The sequence below is a fragment of the Falco punctatus genome, assembly GCF_963210335.1.
Source record: "Falco punctatus genome assembly, chromosome: 4".
Classification (NCBI taxonomy): Eukaryota; Metazoa; Chordata; class Aves; order Falconiformes; family Falconidae; genus Falco; species Falco punctatus.
In genome coordinates, this window is record NC_137583.1 from 41,034,304 (window position 1) to 41,049,756 (window position 15,453).

The following is a 15,453-nucleotide window of genomic DNA, read 5'->3' on the forward strand; positions in this document are numbered from 1 at the left end:
ATGATGTGCAGGGAGAAGCAATATAGTTCTGGAGATTTGAGAGCAGTTTTAGTCCCTATCCTACAGATGGGGAGATTAAAATACAAAGACAAATTGGCTGTTCCTTCTATGGTAACAGAAGCTTTTTACAAATCTAACAACATAAAACTTACTGATCATTATAGCCAGTGGAAGTCTTTCCAATGCTATAGGAACCATTAAAGGATTTTATTTTCTTCATAGCTGCAGGTTCATTGTAGTACTTCATTAATAGATTTTTGTTTCTTTTCAGCCAGTTGTGACATTCAGCCCTTTCAGAAATATATTTTGCATTACATAAACAAAAATTATCACCATTTTTATCTGGTGGGTGAGAAGAGCTATACCTCTCTTCCATATTGTGGCTTAGTTTGCTAATGACAAGCATTGGAGTACACAGTTACTTGTTAATGTTATAACAGCATCTTAACATAAACATTAACTGAAGTACACCAATGATCTCAGTGATAAACAAGCACAGCAAAGTTAGCTGAGGCAGTAGCTAATCTGTCTGTTCCTTGTGTCCAATGATATTTTGATAATAATTTTAATCTCAGAAGTAAAGAGCATCAGAGGTCACGTTCCAGCATTTAATTTCAGTGCCAAAACATGAATGCTGCTTTAACTGGTATTAAATAAGATGGCATTGCTCTGTTAGTTGGTCATTGCAGCTCAGGTCATGGTCCATCACAGATAACAAAATTATGGAAATTTTAAAAGTAAACAAAATGATGGGAAAAGGACATTGTCTGAAAGCAATGGTAGAATAGTTACTTTCTAGATCATTTATGGTTTATTTTTCCTGAAAATTTAAATAAGTGAAACAGCAGAATGATGGATTTCTAACCTATAAACCTATATTCAGCTTTATAGAAATGACTTCATTTTAATCAAAAGTTTATGGGTGTGAAAATCACAGTTGTTGTCTCTTGGAACTGATAAGTACAATTTGTGGATATATTGATATTCATATTCTGCCACATTTGTTCAAAATATTGATGTCAGATATCTAAACCCAAAAATTCTGTCTGCTGAAAACTTACAGGTATAATGCAGAATACGTGCAATTTCCACATACATTTGGATGTTATTGCATGGGATCTCCATGAGCAATACACAGATGAGTTATTTGGTTTGGTTTTTGTGGCTTTTTGTTGTTGTTGTTTGGGGGGGTGGTGTGTTTGGGTTTTTATGGGGGAAAAAAGGAAGTAATAGAATTTCATTTGCAATTCAAAAGATTTATAGTCTGTAAGCAGTCTGCTTCAAGGGCAAATAAGAAGACACTTAGTATTTGATGTAGATTATATGTCTGTGTTTTTAATACCTTTTTTATATATAGACTAAAACTGAAAAGGGCTTCAGTGAATGTGCAGTGAACTTCATTCCCTCAAACTTATTCCATGATGCCCAGGGAGCAGAACTTTGCACTTTTCCATGTTGAACTACGTAGGATTTTTCTTCCCCAGTCCTCGTGTTTATCAAGACGTCCCCAGATTGAGGCTCCATAGATTAGTGTTATCTACAGATTTGTTGAGGATGTACTCTTTGTTCAACAAAATCACAATATGAGACCCTTTACTGACTTTAAAGTATTCAGCTTACCCCTGGTCAGGAGCCAAATGTTAAGCCCTTGATCTTGGAGCCTGACAGTCCAGCCAATTTTCAACCCATCTGACAGTCCAGCTCTTCCTTCTCAGTTCTCAACCAGGAATGTGATGGGAGACAGCGTTAAAAGCTTTACTGACGTCAAGTTAGAGATTGTATCTGGTGCACGTTAACTTTGTCCTTGTAGCCATTTGTTTTTGTTTTTTTGAAGGCAACCAGGCTGGTTTTTCAGCCTGTTTTCACCTGAAACATCCATGCTGACCATTTCAAATTATGTCTTCTTCATGTGCTTGGAAATTGATGCCAAAAGGATGTACTCCGTGATCTTTCCAGGGCCTGGATCAGGCCGAGTGATCAGCAGTTCCTTGAATCATCCTTGCCTTTTTTTTTAAAAGACAGGAGTAATGTTAGCTTTTTGAGTCATCTGGGACTTCCCTATCAGTGTAATTTTTCATAATTTAATAGGCATTGGCCCATGATCACAGTGATTCACTCCTTCCATGCCTTCTCTTGAATGCCTTAAGGCTTCAAATACGTAAATACATCTAGCTTCACTAAGTAGTCTCCAACCCATTGCATCTCCATTGTTCATTGACCCTCCCCTTTGCTACCTATGCTGTCCAGGTTTGGGGTGCAATGATTTACGAGCAAACTTTATGTTAAACAAAAAAGACATGAAATATTTCATTATGAGGACTTTTTCATCACAAGGCTGTCTCCTCCCTGCGTCAACATTTTCCTTGAACCTTCTTCTGCAGCAAGCAGACCTGGTATGTGGAATCCTTTTCTGTCACCTTGAATGTCCTCACTAGTCTTAGTTCCAGCCAGTTTGGACAAAAAACCTTCCAGATTTTGTCCTCGAGTACCTGAGCAATATTTCTATGCTCCTCTTTTGTTGCCAAGCCTTGATTCCATTGCTGGTATGCTCCCATTCTTTGTCCATCTTCTTTAAGCAACTTTCTGCCTAGCCATGTGGGCCTTCAGCTTCCTTCTTAACAGATGCTTCGTTCCTACATGCTGAACTTCTTTTTAATCAATGGCTAAATCAGTCAGGCTGCTACCTTGGACAGTTTCCTCTCATGAGTGCACTTCAGGGATTCCTAACAATTCCCTGGGTAAGCTGAAGGCTCTAACACTGCTGCATATCTTCCCAGTCTTCCTTGAAATTCTTGATCTCAGTCAGGCCATTGTTTTTGTGGAGCTTACCACATAAATTAAACTCTTAATTGACCTGATTTAAGCAAAGTAACTCCCATTAGTTCACTTGGGCCAGCGTTACAGTAATCATTATTGCCCAGCCTGGCTAGTTCAAGCCAGCTGGCTCATGAAGCAGCCCTCTGTACTGTGGTGTTTGCAAACAAATAGTGGAGGCGCTAGGACCTGCAGTCACTTTGCTGCTTAAGACAGTTTACGGCATTGCATTCTCATTTCCCTTTCTAGCTGACTGTGGTCCTTATTTTATTTTGGTAGAGTCAATTAATGATCCTCCCATTTGTGGTATTGAAACTTGGACCTTTTTCACATGTAATGGATAAGCTGTGGTTATTGTGGGACTGCCTTAGAAAAGGATTCAGCACAAGGGGTTATGAAGAGAAATGTCCCCTTTCTTTTCCGCTGCTAAATCACCGCTCATCAGTGAAAGATTGTGTCCCCGGTTAAAAGAGGTCATTCAAAGTGTTCCGTTCAAAGGGATGGCATGCCAGCTTGTACTCAAATAACTGCTGCTGCCCTTCAGTCTTCTGGCGTGACATTGCTCGCTCTGTCCCTGTGTGTAGCCTTGGTTTACTACAAATGGTATACCAGGGGTAAGTGGCTTTTTGATGCCGTAACTTCACTGGCGCTTTTGTGAAGCAGACAAAAGCCTGCTAGGCGGAGCGGTGACAGCACTGCGCCTGTGTACAGGTCTGTCCTCTGGGTTCTCTGTGTAATACTTGTGACACGCATCGCTCATTCTGCCTAGTATTGTTTTTAATATGAAATCATTTGTTTGTACGTGAAAAATAGCTGATTTAGGTACACATGAAACTATGATATAGTTTCCTCAGAACAAACGGCCTTCAAACATGTCTGCACGTGACTGTAGGTTCATCGCTTTCTGTGCCTGATGGAGCTGGCAAATACATTGTTATATTTTGTGTTATGTCGATAAGGAAACCGCCTGAAAAAGCAGTTTATTTAATATACTCTGGATGAGGTAGCATCTGTAAATTGGGAATAACTTTGGGCAACTATAAACCTTAGCTAGATTAAATCATCCGATTTAGACACTAAAAAGCCAGCTGTATCCAATCAGAGTCTCCTGAGAAATTCAGTTGGTTTTTCTGGAATAAATTGCAATTGAGATGCTGAAACCTTCTTACAACAAATCTTAAATGAATCATTTTAGCTATGTTACAAGAATTTTTCACATTTCTAGAAATTATCTAACTGTTGAATACTGTATGCGTGCAACTGGATTTGGTTGCTGTTCAGTTCTCCTCTGCAGACTCTAGTCTTTTGGAATATTCAGTCCTTGACCAATAAGGTGGCATTTAGGGAAGTTTTTTGACTCAAATTCTGGAAACGCTTATGCTTGTGTGTAAGTTACAAGGTAGGAATGGTCTCAGCAGAGGCTAGAAGAAAGACTTACAAAGTGCGATGGAGGGTTGTGTCAAGACCAGACATACTTTTGCTATGTATGCACGGTTTGTCACCTGGGCTAGTATATCTGGCTTCTGGGAAGCACTAATACATCCTGGTAAAATAGCCTTGCCAACAGGTCTCTGCTGCTTTTACTGCTTTAGCTATGAATAATATTTTTGTCTGTAGCTATAAAAGAAAGACCAGCGGTTCTTGCTTTGTAGACATTTAGGCTCTGTGGTTGCAGTGCATGTTTCTTTCCTCTTGTGCACATCATCAGCTGTGGTAGCTCCGAGATCTGTGTTAACTAGATTACAAGAACAGATAGCTGCTTTTACCATCTCCTGTAAAGGCTTGTAATTTACCAGTTGGTCTAGGTTGCCTTCATTCCTGCAAACTGAAGACTGAAGATTAGCAAGAAATAATTTCTCAGGACAAAATCTATGTCAATATAGCATAATATATGCCTTCTACTTTGTCCTCTTTCTCCAACTGGCATTGATTGTTTCTTCAGTGCATTAACCTCTCACTTCTCTTGTCACAATTGCTTGGGAACTGATCCAGTTTTAAAAATCCCATCTCTTCAATCAGTATTACAGTAAAACCCCCACCAAATATTGGCTTTTTGAACCGCTTTCTCAGATACTGAAAAAAATAGAAAATGGACCTATTAGCTTTATTACCGTTCAGCTCTAGGAGGTGGCAGTGATTTTCAAGATATTAATATATCAAATAGAATAAGATTTTATTTCAGTACAAAAATTGCAGATAAAATTAGAAAGCTTACATGCCTGTAGTAGTTATTGTTTTAGAGATGATGCAGATTGTAGAGAAAAATACTCTTTTCTATGGGGATGTGGTTGTCAAGGCAGTGTTCCTCTATATACGATAAAAACAGCGACATTTGGCAGAAAGTTAAGACACGTCACAGTTCACAACATTAATTTGCATTGTTTGTGAAACTGTTCTTGTCTTGCATGGACTATAGTGATTGCCACTTTCATACTTCTCTGGCTGTGGATTAAAAAAATGTAAATATATTTTTCTAAGAAAGCATTCCAAATCCGTCTCAAATAACTGAGATACTGTTTCTTGAGGAAAGAAAGAAGCCTAGAAGTTGCAGCTAGTTTCTTTCTTGTCAGTGAAACCTTATGCAGAGAGTCATCAAATAGAATAAAAGTATGAAATCCATCTTGAAGGTATTCTGCTGCTGTGGAAACCACATGGAATTGTACGGTAATTCAGGTTGGAAGGATACTTCAGTTGCCATCTAATCCCAGCATCCTTTTTTAATCAGGGGTAACAACACAGTTCAGGTTGCTCAGGGGCTTGTCCAGTTGTGTTTCAAAAGTCTCCAAGATGCCACAGCTTCTCTGCAGCATGTTCCTGTGCCTAACCTCCCTCATATTCATTATTTTAGTCTTTATATCCAACTGGAATTTAGCTTTCTGAAACTTTTGACTGTTGCTTCTTGTAATTTCACTCTGTTCCTCTGAAAAAAGTCTGGTTCTGTCTCTGTAACCATTCAGTTGGAGAAGATGCAGTTAAGTTGTATGGTAGTGCCCTCTTCTTCAGGCTATGCTAAACCTGCTCCCTCAGCCTCTCCTGTGTCTTCCGTTTGCAAATACACCTTCTGTCCTGGGGGACTCCGGACCGGCAGTGTTCCAGGTGCTGTCTCACAAGCGCTGTGTGGAGAGGAATGATCTCTTTCCTCAGCTCTCTGACCACCCTGTTGCTAATGCAGCCCTCTGTGCCGGTAGCCTTTATTGCCTCAAATGCAGAGCGCCAATTCGTACCGAACTTCCTGATCACCAGGACTCTGACAGACCCTTTCCTGCAGAGCTGCTCCCTCAGCACTTGGTCCACAGCCTGTACGGATGCAAGGGGTGGTTCTGGCCCAAGAGCAGGGCTTTGATCAGGTTGTTGTCAGCCCATTCCTTTAGCTTCTGAAGACCCCCATAGCTGCTCCCTGTATTTGCTGTCATGGGTGAACTTGCATTCTGACACTTCATAAAAGTCTCTTATGAAGATGTTCAACAGTTTTGGACCTGGCCTTGATGCCCAAGGGCTGATGCTAACAGCTGACTGACAGTTAGACTTCTAAATATTGACTCTTTAAAGGCCAGCACTCCAGGCAGCTTTTTACACCCCTTGTATGTTGACAATCCAATCCTTTTTTTCTTTTTTTCTTCTATTTGGGTACGAGGATGCTGCATCATCTTCTTCAGCATGCTCCAGTAAAGGTGTAAAATAAGATTAGGTGTACTTTCCTATATTGACTTGTGGGAAAGGACAAGCTCCTTTTATACCTTCCTTTTAAAATGTTTTAAAAATCAATTCTCACTGTGAAAATGAATTGTAGATACACCTGCTGAATGCTCCAGATTCTCTTGCTATGTGGGTCTTCAGGTAATTTTGGAGACTCATGTTTTCAAAATGGGTTGTAAAAATCTTACTATGTATTTAAAAAAGGAAAATACTGATTGGTGGAATAGAAGATTGAGTTGCAGTTGAAAAGACCTGTATAAAATACCTAAAAGTTAGCACTGGAGAAAGGACAGGCATGAAACCTAAGTTAAAAAAAAATAAAATAAAAGGAAGATTTAGGTGTTAACATGGAAACAAAACAAATAGGGTGACAGTCATGTCCACTTGGGCCATTTGCAATAGCAAGAGAAAGAATTGTCATGTAGGAATGTAGGACAAGGAAAGCTATTGTAATAAATCACAGCATCATAAAAGTAGTGGAAAGTTTCGGCAGCGACAGTTGGAAAGAATGAAGGTGTCAGAGGGGAATGCTTCTTTGTATGTATCTATACATCTATAATACTATGTGGTCTTGAATGCCGGCAGAAATTCAGACTAGGACTTAGTTTTTGTTGTTTGCTGCCTTCTGTTAAATGTGAGTAAATGGATATAAGTTTCCTAGGGTTAGGTGTTGTGGTGTTTCATTAGTTTGTTCCATACTCCAGGCACTGACACAAAATGTGCATTTCCTTTTCAAATGTATGTGTAGCAGTAGTAACAGCAATGACTTTCACTCGAATACAGTATGTTATATGTGAAGAGGACCAAAAGTTAGTACTTCTCTGTAATAGGAGTAAAGGGATAGTACTTTCTTGCTAAGGTAGTAAAGACATTTTCTTTTGCCCACTTACTATTATCTTTTTCCCTTATGCTTTCTGAAAAAAAAAATATTGTGCGTTACCTTTCTTGTTTTGAGGATACACTTGTTTTGGAATGAGATTTGGTTTTTAAATGAAATCTGAATTTGGCTTTGTGCTGAACCTTCCAAAAAAGAGAGATGGCTGGAGAATTCATTTTGTATGATTGCAGAAGCAAATGATCTGAGTCAAGTGGCCTGGTCAGATAATTAAGCTACAACAGAGAAAGCTCGCAGAGTCAGTCACTTGTGATTATCTGTCCAGCGTGATCGGATGTCTGATTCCTTCTGAAAAATTTGAAGTGGCTGCCCTTATTATCATTAATTGGGAGTGCCAGCAACAAATCTGGAAGAATTACACTGCCACTTACAAGAAATCCAATATATTTCAGTTGGAATATAAATTTAATGATGAATTGATGGTTGTTTATCTGCTGTTCTGCCCATCCCTTGGAACCTGAACATTTGTTAGAGTAATTCCTACATCACAGGTCTGCCCTGTTTCTGAATTCTTGTGTCTGCAGTCCACGACAGTGACAACAAACATGTATTCTTTGGGGCTGTCCATATCTTCTTAGGCTGGTGTTTGGGATGGGTTGTGGGTTTTTTTGGGGTTGGGTTGTTTGTTTTTTCTTTATTATGTGACTTAATTAGAAGTTTAATAATTTTAAACTACCTTCAGAGCATCTGGGAAAGTTCCTTTAATACTGAAGCTTCAAGTTGCTTCAAGTGCCTCACAGAACTAAACCTTGGAAGCATTTCTGAAATATTTCCCTAGCTAAGGAAGGGAGATGTCATGAAATGAAACAAAAAAGGAAACAGTATTTCATTTGTATGGAAGGATAAAGCACATTTAATCTAAAACAGGCTAGTTCGGTATTGATGAAGTTGTGGAGTTCAGCAACTTTAAAATAACAGTCTTATTGGTATTAACTCTACCACATGAAGGAGGAATTAATCACACAGAAATGCACACATGGTCCTGTACACCATGGCTATCACAAAGCCAGAGCGCTGGAAGTTTAGTGGGCTTTGAAACTTTGAATACAGCCGTCTTAATTTTAAAACAAAAACGTTCTGCTTCCGGCAACTTGCATAGTAGCATTTCTAATGTTTTTTAAACAGCTATTAATGTAGTCAAGCTGTGTTTTTTCTTCTTCTGTGTGTAATCATCTGCTCAGTGGTGCACTCTATAACTAGTAGCAGGAGACAGAGGAGTGGCCTGCTGTGATTGATGGGGCGAGGCCCTGCAAACTGAAAGAGTCCCATCTGGATTAGGTTTTGGGAGCAGTCAGATGTTGAGAGGGAGGTCAGTAAGCCTTGCATTAGCTCCCCCTCCTTCAACACCCCTATCATCCACACTCATGCACACATTACATTGCTCACACGCCCTCATCCATAATTGATGCTTGCTTTGGGCAGATGCTGTATGGCCTGGGACTAGAGCAGCTGCTAAGTTTATGGAGAATAAAGGGAGCAGGATGGTACAGCAGGTATTTTCACTTTTATTTTCACTTGAAACTCTTGATTTTAGTTCAGCCAGGGCATTTCTTATAACCAGCTGCACCACTGCATGCAAGACTCCTAATACGTGCTTTGTTGCTTAAGTCTGAAGGAGGGCAAACTACGGCGGCGGTTATGTATCTCTGCTGTGCTTGATATATCTAACTGAGCTGTTTGTGTAACCAGCAGGTTTAGGGAGTAATGTTGCATTTTTCTTCTTTGTTTCCGTGCCCTAAGGATACGATGCAGTTTGGCTCATTTAACTACAGTATGAGAGGCTTTCTCCAAATGTGAAATATCTCTTGCCAAAGAAACAAAATGCACCAAACAGAAAATAGAGTAAAACAAACAATAAACTGTTAGTTAGACTTTAAAATGCAGGCAAGCAGAAAAGGTTTTCATTGAATACATTTTTATGCTGCAAATGTGTTTTTAAAAAGGAACACTGCATAAGTAATGTTTTCTGTGCTCTCTTTTGTGTACAAACATAACAAGCTTGCTTTATTATGTTTTGACACTTTTCATGCATTTCTTAATTATGAAATCCTTTCAGAGCAGAAGATGCTGAAAAGGCATGTTGAGATCTGAGATACCAGGAGCATTTTAAATTCTAAGCTTTTCTTCAAATAGAGCAATATATACGGAATAGAAGTGACTTCACTTACCTACATCATCAGAATGCTTTCTTTTTTTTGTTCTTTAGAGTTCAACATTTAACCAGAAAGCAATAATTTTTATTTTATACACTGCCACGTAAAGCATATTTTTCAGTTGAAATGTGGTTTTCATTAAAACTTGAGCCAGAACATTTAGCAGAGCCTGACTGTCTGCCATTCTTTGTTCTTCTTTCTGTTGCCAACAACTACTTTATTAAAAACCATGCACAAAGTGAGCATTAAGGGGTCATTTAATCTTAAAGATACTTGGAACTGAATCTGAAGGGACAACTTCTGTTTAGCCTCTCATGCCTAGGTTGTATTAAGTGATGTCTGCGTACTGTCATCCGCAGTTTTGAGATTACTCTGATACCTAACTTCATAGGCTAATTTAGGATCAATATTTCCTGTTGCTTTTTAGGGCCATTTCATATTTTCAGCTTAATGCACTAGGTCTGTTATTTCCTTTATTCATTTTACTTCATTGTCTTGTAAGGAGCACAATAAAGGGACATTTTTGGTGATTATATTTAAAGAATTTTTGGTTCTCTGAAGTCTGCTCAAATATATCTGTCTCTGTAGTCTGGGGTTTCCATCAACTGCATATATATACAAATGTGTGTCAGTCAACACTGCATTGTTCTTAATATAATTCCATATTCTAAATAATAAGCTACTGGCTTGATACCCCTGTAAGTAGTAAAGAGCACGTTTATACATCCATGCTTTTATACTTCATTGTAATACTGTGTCTATAGAATTAATTGTGAATCATAAATTCACTTTAATTTTAAAGGCTAGGAAAGGCTACAGTAGACATTGGTTTTAAGAATCAAACAACTCCGATTTATTGTCATTGTTATTTTAAACTTATGGCCTACAGTAGAGCGTGCAAGTGTAATTTCTCTAGTGTTTCCACCCCTCTCCCCGCCCCCCCCAAACAACTTAATGAATATGCAGTTCCTGGAGTGATAATCTTGCGTGCCAGTGCCCTAAGAATGGGGGCGGTTGTTTGTTTAACTGTAAAGCTGTAAATCCCTGAAAAATATGTATGTAGAATGTTTATATATATTTATAAAATAATGAAAAAAAAACCCAAAACAGGCAACCCCCTAACCCTTCGTTGTTTACATATTAATGGGGTCTCGGTTATAAATGAGTGATCCAGATCTCAGCTTAACAAGCCTAATGAAAGAGGTGGAAGGGTCTCAGCAATGTGAAGGTTCTGGAATTGCCAGTGCAGTTTGCCATTTTATGATAAATCTAAAAAGTGAGTTGTTTGCAGTTGCTGGTAAAACTAATATGAAAGTTCAACCCTCTTAATTAAATATTAGCTGTAATTAGCACTAAGTGTGAATGCTTTGAATATTAATTAGGGTCTCATGGAACTGCTGTCAAGGTTAATGAGAAACAGTGGGGGTCTCAGTAACATCTGGTTTAGGGCTGGAGGTGGTATAAAAACCTTTAGATCAAATGCACCTGGACATTAGCCCTTGGTCCCTTTGTTGCCATTATTGTTCTCTTTTAACAGCTGCTGACTCTAATGCCATGTTTAGCATCTGACATGAAGGAATAGCTTAAGGACCAGTAGTAACCAGCTACTGTTTTTCAAAGCCAGCACAGTGAAAATGCTTGTACAGGCAGAAGTTTGATTTGCTGTTGTTCATTCTTACCACTTGCTGAAGTCCCTCCTAAAATATTTGATTCAAAATTTAAGGTGGCCTGCCTGCCCCCCAAGTTTTTAAAATAATTCTTTAAAATTTCATAAATGACGTTGGTGTAATCCAATCATTGCTGGGTTTTACTGAATCTGGTTTTTTGTTGTTTTTTTTTTTTTAATAGTGAAAGTATTATGTAAAAGAAATAAGAAAGGGACCTTGCCATTTTAATATAAGAGGGTATAAGTATACATTTACAAGACTTTTTAACCTCCACTGAAATTTAAGCAGAGCCAGTATCAGTGCAGCATTAACCTTGGAATGATTGTAGATATATGCAAATGAAACCTGCTGACTTAACCCTGTGAAGTACGTATTTGTCACTGTTCTCATTTTTTAAAGATGGTTGAATGAAGCAATGTAAACTACATGTCCAAGGCCATACACTAAAACAGATGCAAGAATGGGATTAAAATTAGGGAGGGTTTGATTGCTGATATAAACTTTTAATTTTGGGGGGCACAATGAGTACCTTTTACAAAGGAAAATTTAATTTTCCCTTCTCAGCCTGCCATGCACCAAAGCTTATTTCTGTGCTGTGGTTTTGCAAATTCATAAAAGCTCTTGAGTTTAGGACCAGTTCAGGTCAGAGAAATGATGTCATTAATAATTATGACATAATTAGTTGAAATGGGCTGGAAATGTCCTGAAGTACAAAATGCAAAACAATGTCTTTTATTCATTCAGCCTATTCTGATATTTGGAAGACAGGGACTGGTGTGTACAAATAAGCAAAATCCCTACATTAGTCCTGTGCAGTTATTTGTACATGTTTTGGTGGGAGAATGGCAGAGTATTTAGAAGACTAATTGGAGTTTTACTCAAATATTAATTTTTTACATTACTTGATACCTAGAGGGATAATTTTATCCTGTAAATCAGTTCATCTGAGTTTGGGATAGTCTCTGTATTAATGGCCTCTAATGCTGTGTCATCTGCAGCGTTATGTTTTGGACAACTTTTATGTAGGTTCTGAAGGCTTGTTCTGTACATTTCCTCCCCTAGAATAATTACTGTTTGGTATGAGCAGAGCATTTAGTCAGACGTCTCTGCTAAATTAACATGCTCAACTATCCTTCATTATATCAAAGAGAAAGATGGATCTATTTATGAAGAGATGAGGGCATTTGTGTTTAATTGTATAGGCTTATTGTAATATGGAAATGAAAAACTGTTGTCTTCAAATTTAAAGCCTTGAAAGCTCTTAAATCTATTTCTTTCGACAGCCTACAGCATCGAATTTTTCTTTTATGTGAAGATCTTGATGTATTTTTAGATTCAAATGCTTATGATTTTGATTGGATCTCATTATTTTTTTTCGCATTTGTTTCGTGCAGTTGCTCAATACGGTGTACCTCAGAGTATTTCTGGATATCTCGTAGAGCGTTGTTTCATAAAATATTTTCAGTGTATGGTTACCGTGCTGTGTGTAGGTTGCAGTATTGTGTTCTGCGGAGGGCAGGTCAGAGTGGATCGCTGGCCATGGGCTTACCTTATCAGAGCTCTGGATTGGCAGTCACGCTCAGCAGCCTTGGGAACAAACCGAGCTTTTTTCCTCCTCATTGTCTGGGTTGAGGCATTAGTTCAGGTAGATTTCACTGACCTTTCCCAGTTAAAGAATAGTCTACCATTATCCATAGAACAGCAGATTTGTTTGTCTAATTATAGTAAGATTTAATAGGGTTGGCACAGTGGATTTAATTCAGATAAGAAATTTTCTCCTCGAGAAACAGCCGTTGTGCCCTTTTTGGGCCAGCAATCTTAGCAGAATTCTTATCATCGCTTTCTGCGTTACATGTGCAGGATCATGGCTTATTTTATCTCACACCACATTTCTTCTTCCTCTTTTTTCCTTTAATTCTACAGGGTAATCAGGAAGCTACAGCACCTCCTGACACAATGGCACAGCCTTATGCCTCAGCCCAGTTTGCTCCACCTCAGAACGGTATCCCTGCAGAATACACAGCCCCACATCCTCATCCAGCTCCAGACTACACAGGCCAAACCACTGTTCCAGAGCACACGTTAAACATGTACCCTCCTGCCCAGACACACTCTGAACAGAGTGCAGCTGACACAAATGCACAAACTGTCTCCGGCACAGCCACAGTAAGTCAAGGTTACAGATATTTCTAAAGCAGTGTGGTTCAAGTTACATGTGTCTTTATTGATAACATTTATCCTTATGTTACACTGAATAGTTTTGCTCTTTGTTTGTGCTAGGATTGCTCACTGTTTCAGGGTTGAAAGTCTGTCAAAGTTTACCGTTGAACTTGAGGAATATAATTTTGCTGCTTTTGGAGCCTCTTAGTTAAGTGTGGGAGCTTTGTAGAATCTGTAGTTTGCTTCAGTATTAGACAAAGTGATTAATAACAAGACCATGAGTCATATAATAAAGTTTGACTAAGTCCAACATGGAAAAACATTGCAAAAGAGTGGTTGTAAGCAGTTATTTGGGGGAAAAACCCTACCCAAATGAAAAAACAACCCACCCCAAACTGGACTCATATTATTATTTTTAATGGCATCTGTATTTTTGCCACTTATGAGTAGTTTTTCATAGAAGTGTTCATTGAATGACACCATACTACAATTACTTGCAGAACTGTGTGAATGACGATTGTGAAGAGCATGTCTGTAATGCTGTATTTTCCAGAGAGCTTGTTTGTGCAGCCATTACCAAAGTTGTCTGTGGATCTGTGCTCAACAGAGCAGAAATGATAAACTTCCCTTCTATTTGATTTATACATGGAGTTCTGAAGTGTCATGAATTATGCAAGAGATGCCTTGGATGGCCCTAACTTGTAGTTTAAGTCACAGATTTCACACAGTGCTTCTGTCTTTATTTTAGATTGGGACCCAATATATCCAGTGCCAGCATCTGGCAGATTTCTGAGCCATCAACCACCTGTATTACAGGTGTAGGATCTAACACAGAACAGACAGCATGCTGCAATTTGAGCATGTGCTTGAAACACCTCTGCTAGCTGTCCTTGTCCTTGCTGCCACCGTGCTCCATACCTCATCTTCCCTTCCCTTCCTTCCCTGGCATATGTCAAACCTGAAAAGTTTCATGCATTAGAGCAAGAGAAAAGGGAAAGCACACTCCCTTAAATGAGTTTTCCGAGGACTTATATTTATTGCCGTGTCACTGATTTCTTTATATGGGTATCAACAAGAAAGATAAGCAATATCAATCACACAAAAATATTCCTTGTGATTATCATAGAGATGTCTTTGTGAATTAATTACATAGTTCTGCAGTTTATGCAGTAAAATGTTTTGGGCATATTATTTTTGACATGGTAACTTTTTATTGCCCTGATTGGGCCTTTGCTTTAGTGGTGTGAGAAAGTTTAAGTTGAATACCATCCTATTTACATATATCTTATAGCATCCTTTGCAGCTCTACAGTGTCCCTCTTATTCATCTCTTTGCTAAGTTAACTTCCTGGTTCTTTCTACCTTTTAAAGTTATCTTCCATAATTATTTTTTACTGTTGTCAAACTCTTGCCATATGCACTGTTGCTGGTTTAGAGCAGGAACCCTAAGCTGAATAGATTCTCCAGAAAAGATTGGACAGTGATTAAAGGTATGATCTTTCCTACTGTCCCTATCTCATTCTTTTTTTATTCTGCTATTCTGCTTGCTCTTTTGACCACAGCTGCACACTGACAGTCCACTGCAATGCCCAGCTCAGCTGTTTCATACTTTGAAACTGTTGGTCTGTTGTTCGGTTTTGAAGTAAAAGACTGTTAGTGCGAAAATCAATGGTAAAACACCTGTCGATGTGAGTGGGACAGGAGCTCATCCCTCATCATTTATTGTTTTCAATTTATTGTGTTTCTTCACCCCTTTTTGATTTATCAGTTTGAAGAAGTGTTAGTCTCTTTATCAGAAAAGTCAGGTATGCGTTTTTTCCAACATTTTCCATGGCAAAGGCTGATGAAAAGAAATAATTTGGATTGTCTGCAATGCCCTTATCTTCTTCAGGTGCTGTATTCAATCCCAGCTCTAGCAAATCCAATGATTCCCTTGAAAGTTTCCTGCTTCTGATATACTAATAGGCTTTATTGTTATTTGTTTTTGTATCCTTTGCTATCTGCTTTTCTTATTTCCTTTTTGCCTTCCTAATATCCAACTTATATTTTACCTGTCATACACTTTCTCC

At 38.5% G+C, this 15,453-nt stretch overlaps 1 protein-coding gene across 35 annotated transcripts in view; it reads left to right on the forward strand.

Annotated features, from left to right (window-relative positions):
• RBFOX1 (RNA binding fox-1 homolog 1) overlaps positions 1-15,453 on the forward strand; it is a 1,334,594-nt gene that overhangs the window by 1,175,242 nt on the left and 143,899 nt on the right. For 32 of the 35 annotated variants that reach the window (XM_080382970.1, XM_080382948.1, XM_080382979.1 and 29 more), the window contains one exon: positions 13,149-13,391. In XM_080382970.1, the coding sequence (XP_080239096.1) occupies positions 13,149-13,391 (243 nt within the window). Of the gene's footprint in view, positions 1-2,757; positions 8,899-13,148; positions 13,392-15,453 lie in introns of those variants that run through there. The other 3 variants (XM_080382972.1, XM_080382968.1, XM_080382975.1) reach the window with 1 other exon arrangement.